Here is a 6,957-nt window from a genome sequence, read left to right on the forward strand (position 1 = left end):
TTAATTTTGGTAACCACAGCTTTTAATATAAATATATTCCTTATCACATAAATATTTCATGTAAACATACACTCAAAATACTCGAACCTGTACTCTGCCCCAAAGCTCCACTTCTGTTTAAAAACAGTGCGAGAAGAAAAAAAAAAAGAAAAAAAAAAACAACCAAAACACTACAGGCAGTGTGGAAATAACACAAGACCAACAATCAGACTATTTCTCCTGTATCTTTATAATTTTCAGGTTGACTGCCTCCACCTGTTAACCAGTTGTGTTCTTAGAGCACAGCTGCAGGAATAACAGAATCAATGCACGTTCAGTAAGATTGAATTGCCAACAAGTGAGGTCATTGGGAGAGGGGTCTGATGGTGATCTGGCAATCTGAAAAAGCTCACACTATCACCCCAGCTTCTCCAAAATCCAGGCTAAACTGACTTTGTCAATGATTATCTGCTGGGATTGTTAGCACTGAAATGCAGGGGTTATGCAGACAGGAGACTCAGTACCTGCCTCTGGAATTTTCTTTGGTTTTTATTTGCATTTAGGCTGTACAACAATAATTTGTTGTTCATTAGAGGCATAGAACATCACAAGCAATATACCCCAAACACTTGTTTTTGACTTGGTATAACTATCAAAAAGTAACTTGAACAAATCACTCTAGAAACAGAATGTTTTTGAAGAGAGTAAAAGGGTGAGGGGTAGTAAGGATCAGAGCTGAGGAAGCTGAGTCTTCCTGCCTATTGATACAGATTTCAGATCACAAAGCAGAACCTCGGACTCTCTCTTATCCCATATGTAAGGGAATCAATAACAGAGAAATAAAGACCAACTCACATGACAAAACTCACTGGCTCATATCTAGAGAGGCTTTTGGATTTACAACACCAAGCGCTGATGAAACAGGTGGTGAAACTTAGGTTTGTTAAACTCCAAGAGCCCAGGCTAGTTCACATGTCAAAAGCATACATTTTTTCACACTGCTGCACCAATGAAGAGCCTCCTCATTCCCCAGAAAGTGTGGGGAATGGAAGGCCTTTCAAGAAGAAAAATCTAACACAGTATTAGGCTAGAATCCAGATAAAAATCAGTTGACTTTGAAGACAACAGCAGGCCAGACTAGATTCTTTAGGTCTACCTTTGTTACTTGACCAGGCAGAAAGAGAGGGCCTCAAAGCCACTGAAGTGTTTCTGCATTTTAGATTTCTGATGAGGACATAACTTAGTACAAGATTTGTCACCTAGCTTTCCTTGCTCACGTGCCTCATTATGCCTCTATCTGCACAAGTTGTACAGAGCTTTCCCATTGCTACATCAGCATCTAAAATATTTAGAGAATCACCTTGCAGGCAACCCTGCGTAGCCCTTGGCAGCCACAATACAAGATGTACAACATATCCACCACACACCCCAGAATAAGAAAGCCCCAGAAATATCCACACATCCGGTGACAGGTGCTTTGGGGTCTGAAATAGGAATGACAAAAAAAGGCACAGATGATTAAATATATATATATATATATATTTCATCTCCAAGTTTAAACTCAGGAATACTGAAATAAGAACAGGCTACCTGCTAATAGAAAATGAATGCCTGACAATCTGTGCAGGGTTTCTTTGCCCCTACCAAACACTCAAACACCTCAAACTTTGGAGAAAGCTTAGAGAAAAGAACAGCCTCTTCTCTCAAACCAAAGATATTCCACATGCAGTCAGTAGTGGCTTCTCAGGGAAATTTAGTGTCAGTATCTGTATCTGCTTCCATTATACATTTATGCTCTGGAAGCTATGATCTTAAAAGCTACATCTAAGGAGCAGAGGGATCAGCAAATGAGCAACAGGAAGCGAGTAAGTGTCTAGCACAACTGTATAAAAAACATTTAAGTTTTCCTGATATAGTCTGACCAGCAGGAAAAGTGTTTTTCAGGGAACCAGTAGAATTTAGCAACTAATGCGCTCTCTACTTCTGGTTTAAAGTGCCTTACTCTTTCTAATTCCACTGCAAACACTGTTGTAGCTACAGAAATGTATTTGAAGTATTAAGATGCTCAGTTACCTAATGACACAACACAGCAGGGAGGTGCACGTTACCTTCTCTGCTATCAAGCACAGTATGAATATGATGACAGGAAATGTACTCCTAGTTTTCCTTCGGTGCTTCTTTTCTCTTCCATCCACTCTTGCATTATAAACATCAAGAGACATATCCAGTCTCCTACTGTAGTTTGCAGTACTCCCAGGGAGAACAAAGCATATGAGGAAGAAGGATCTGCATCAGATGGTGTATCGTGGTGGCCTTACTGGCCAGACAGCAAGGAACACACAAGCAGGTTCTGCAGTCAACACTGCCCTCACTGTTTTCTCCTCAAACACTTTTGTTCAGCAATTTTTCATTGCATAAAGATGGCAAGCACAGAGCTATTTTTAAAATGGGCTTCTCTCAGCATAGATACCATGCTGTGGAAACCCTGCCCAAGGCAGTCCCAAGTATAGCCCTTCTGGAATGCATTAATCAAAAGATGCAAAGATTTGATCTTTCTTTCTTCTACTTCCCTGAAGGCCTAATCCTCTGTCTCAGAAGGGCTTTCTTCCTCCCAGCTGAGCAAGGCTTATTCCTCCTTGGAACTGGGAGCTTCCCAGTGCCAGCTGGTCACAGCAAGCAGGAGAAGGAGTGAGGCTGGTCAGTTCTAGTGCAAGTCAGTCAGGATTTCAAGCCCATTTTTTCCATCATCTGTTCATATACAGTCCATGCCATTGCTGCCATCAGAGTACGCCTGAGGGCACGAGGCACACCGCCTCGGAAAAAGCCGACCAACCCAAAGTCCTGCAGCAGAAAACAAACAGCAACCCATTACCATCTGCCTCCAGCATTTTAAATCCTCATCATTTATTACGCGGAACAACCCAGGATGTATTTAAGCTCAGATTCAGATCAGCCTCTGAAAGATCCAGGCTTAAATTACATTCAACCTTTAGGAAGAAGCCAAAAACTACAGGGCACCCACTGAAAAAAGGAGGAGAAGGGTATGCCAAAATGACAAAGGACAGGGAAAGCCATGCTCAAGTCTGACAAAGAAAACATGAAGGAGTAGTCATTTCAATCTGCTTCAGGAAAATGACTTGTCCTTGTTTTAGGGCTCGTTCCTGTTCACAAAAATAACATAACTGTTCTTTAAAAACTGAAATTTGTGAGTACTGAAAATAAATACATCTGTTAGGAGGAAACAGTTCATGCACAAAAAAAAAAATCCATACACAAATACAGATTCTTCTTTAGGAAATAAAACAAAGCAAAGCTGCTAAGATCTGCTACATTTGCCTTAATGTGGTAATTACAGATGTGCATACATGGATAAACCACAGGTGGCAGCAGTTGCAAGCACAGCTCCTCCACAGCTCCTGCAAGCTCCAAGCTCCTCCAATTCGGAGCTAAAGTAACCACCAGTGTGAAGACAAAGGCATAGCAGACAACTGAAGTGTAATCATTCAGCAGCTTGATGCATGAGGCAGATCTGTGTGGAGAGTTACTTGGTGGAATTAGAGCACAAAGGTGGGCACAGCTTACTCTCAACTGCCGATCTTCTGTAATTTTGTGCAAACAGTTGAAGGATTTGGGAATGGCAAGAGTAATTGGGGAGCAAGTTCCACTCCCTTGTAACCCATTCAAAAGGAGCAGGAAATAATCTGAGTAGTGATAATAGCCTATTAAATACAAGGAAGCTAAAGGAACGGACTGAAATGTCTGCCTTCAAACCATCAACCACAGCACCCTTCCAGTTAATTCCCTGAGCAAAATTCCCCACACAAAAAACACTGATAAGAGATTCAGCCTCAGTCTCTCCCAGAATGACCCCCCTCATCTTCTGAAAATGCTCACACTGAGTAGCCAGACTGCAAGAGCATAAAGACAACAACTTACTCAGCGTAACTGTGCTCTGGGCAAAAAGACCAGAAGCAAGGCTGCAGTTGCACCAATTAGAAAGAGATTCATCTTACCTTGTAGATGAAGGCAATGGCCTGGCTTGTCCTGCGGTACTTTTCAGGGGACAGCTGCATGTGTGTTTTGATGACATCAGCAGGCTGCGTTGCCAGTGAAGCCAAGATTCCTGCGAAGATCCCACAGCCAAAATTCACCACAGGCATGAGCACTGGATCCAGCTGGACTGTAACAGAGAAGAGGGAACCCACTCAGATACAAAAGAGGCCAGTAATACCCACACTGCATAGTGAAGTGAAAAGCTACTGAATTACAGAATCAATGGCAGAGCATGACAGAAGTTAAAATCCAGTGAGGGTAGAGTAGAAGGGGAGAAATGGCTACAAGTTAAAGTTAGAACAGTTTAAAGCACTCACTGCTAAGGAACTGAATGTAACAGGAACTCAGATAAGGAAAAATTATTTAAGTCTTGCCTCAGCCAGTTCTATAAGCAGAGAAACCTCAGCTTAGTGGAAACTAATCAGTATACAAGACAACCAGCAGCAGAAACCACTGCTGAACACATCCTCTCTTTCAGTTCTTCACTAACCTAACTTATGCATCACTCACCTACCTTAAGCATGAGTCCTCAGAAAGACAGTAAATCTTGGGCCAACTTCCATTTCTATACTGACATGAGATCTATAGTTCTCCACAAGCAAAAGGCAAACATCTCACCTAAAGCCCCACAACAGAGTAACTAAGCTACTGATGATGCGTTCAATAAGCAGAGCAGGGAATTTTAGGGCACAGTGCAAGAAAAGCAATGTTTTATGTCACAGCCTCCAAAGTTCAGCCTTACCCTGAGGTGTGAGTTTTTTGGTCTGTGTGTAGAACATCAGGTAGATCCCAGAGAAAGGTGCATCTCGTAGCAGAGTGGCAGTGAGCCCACTGAACATGCCACGAGCCCCTTCCGTCTGATAGATACTCTTCAGAGCTCCGTACACGCTCCCATAGCCAAATCTTCCACTCTGCAGAGGTAGATAACAGTCAGTCATCTACATGCCAAGGAACTCTACTCACACCTTGAGGCCAGTGTTCTCATCTGATACAAGAGATGGCAGTAGAGAGGACTGCCCAAGGCAAAAACTGTGTTCCACCTATCTCAGCCTCTAAAAGTCCTTCAAGAAGGTAAAACAAAAAGTATCCTACAATTACGGAGGCACTGCATACAAACAGAACTTTAAAATCTCAGGGTGAGTTTCACATTCACTTTCTGCCTAGTTATCAGTGGTATGGCTTGGCACTTGTGTGAAGCAGGATGACACCACGACTACAATCCCTGGCTGTACCAAGGGGCACCACTTTCCTCCTCCCAAAAATGTCTGTCATCAGGAGGAAGGGATATGACATCATTAACAGTGACCTAATTAGAAAGTCGTACTCACCTCATACCGTGTTTTCACCACCGTTACTGGCAACATGCAAATCCCAGATATTGTACGTGCAGTGGCACCCAGAAAGACAGACTCCAGGGCTGTGGGTGAACGGTCCCCTAGAAACTTCTGCTTCATGGTGTACAGAGTGCTGAAGTAAATCCCGACCCCAGGAATACATCTTGCAAAGGACTTCACAGAAACAGAAGCAAAGAAAGACAGAAAAAGCATATTTAAGACAAAATATATGACTAAAAGCCAATGGTATCCTGGGGTACATCAAGAAAAGCATGGCCAGCAGGTCAAGGGAGGAGATTCTCCTCCTCTGCCTCACTGAGGCCATGTTTGGAGTACTTTGTCCAGATCTGGGCAAAAAAAAAAAAAGACAGGGAACTTCTTGAAAGTCACAAAGAGTGTGACAAAGATGATGAGGGGCCTGGAGCACCTCCTTTATGAAGAAAGGCTGAAAGAGTGGGGATCTCATCACTGTTCATAAATCTGATGGGCAGGAGTCAAGTCAACAGAGGCTAAGGAAAGAAGATGAGGAAAAATAACTAATGCCATTTAAATGCAGTGGGTTCAAGTGATGCCAGGATCACAGAATCACAGAGCGGCCAGGATTGGAAGGGAGCTCAAGGATCATGAATCTCCAACCCCCCTGCCACATGCAGGGCCACCAACCTCCCCATTTAATACTAGACCAGGCTGCCCAGGGCCCCATCCAACCTGGCCTTGAACACCTGCAGGGACGGGGCATCCACAGCCTCTCTGGGCAGCTGTTCCAGTACCTCACCGCTCTCAAAGTAAAGAGCAGTATCCCAAAGCAGAATGAGGTTGATGCAGCTGCCACTCCACGTTTACAAAGTTTATTCATGCATTCAGCTGCTCTGGATTACAAGTGCGCAGTGACTGCACCAGTGGCACTCACATTAACCATTAACTTCTTACAAGGGGATTTAACCATCCACATCACATGATTTCGTTCATAATTGTACAGAAGCCAGCCACTTCAACTTAGTCCTTAGTTATCAATAAACAGTAGGTTTGCTTGTGCATGTGATTTTGAAGTCATGGTCGGAAAAGCCACTTACAGGAGAGACGCCTTTCCACAGCCCCAGAAGACTTTCAGTACGAACCACCCTGAAGAGTACCGTCACCATCCCAGCACGACCGGACCTGGAAGGAATACCAGACAGCACTCCAATGACTCCCCACACCACCGGCCCATCGCCGCACCTCCACGTGTCACCCCGGCCCTCAAACGCTCTTCGTGGTTCCTTGGCCGCTCCTTCCAGAACACGCTGCTGCCCCACAGGGCCTCGGTACCCAGTTACCCATCCAATTACCCACCCAATTACCCTCCAAGGGCGCCCGGCGCGACCCCGCAGCCCTCACCCTCCCACGGCCGGCTGCAAGGTTTGCAGGCGGGTCTTCAGCAGGTCGAGGGGCTGGAAAAGCAGCGTGGAGCAGGTGCCGCTGATGGAACCGCAAACGAAGGCCTTCAGCACGGGGTGCATCTGGAGAGGAACGGGGGACATGGCTGCTTTATCCGCTTCTAAACCGCGTCGCAAGGAACGGGAAGAGCGGAAAATCGCTCCTTTAACGCGGG

At 44.6% G+C, this 6,957-nt stretch overlaps 1 protein-coding gene across 1 annotated transcript in view; it reads right to left on the minus strand.

Moving 5' to 3' along the window:
* SLC25A38 (solute carrier family 25 member 38) overlaps positions 1 to 6,957 on the minus strand; it is a 7,133-nt gene continuing 176 nt past the window's right edge. Inside the window, exons 2-7 of the mRNA XM_003207264.4 lie at positions 6,744 to 6,957; positions 6,440 to 6,524; positions 5,361 to 5,540; positions 4,775 to 4,943; positions 3,993 to 4,159; positions 1 to 2,820 (exon numbers count right to left, since the gene is read on the minus strand). Coding sequence (XP_003207312.2) covers positions 2,698 to 2,820; positions 3,993 to 4,159; positions 4,775 to 4,943; positions 5,361 to 5,540; positions 6,440 to 6,524; positions 6,744 to 6,886 — 867 coding nt within the window. The 5' untranslated portion in view covers positions 6,887 to 6,957 and the 3' untranslated portion in view covers positions 1 to 2,697. The remainder of the gene's footprint in view (positions 2,821 to 3,992; positions 4,160 to 4,774; positions 4,944 to 5,360; positions 5,541 to 6,439; positions 6,525 to 6,743) is intronic.

The sequence above is a fragment of the Meleagris gallopavo genome, chromosome 6 (genome assembly GCF_000146605.3).
Source record: "Meleagris gallopavo isolate NT-WF06-2002-E0010 breed Aviagen turkey brand Nicholas breeding stock chromosome 6, Turkey_5.1, whole genome shotgun sequence".
NCBI lineage: Eukaryota > Metazoa > Chordata > Aves > Galliformes > Phasianidae > Meleagris > Meleagris gallopavo.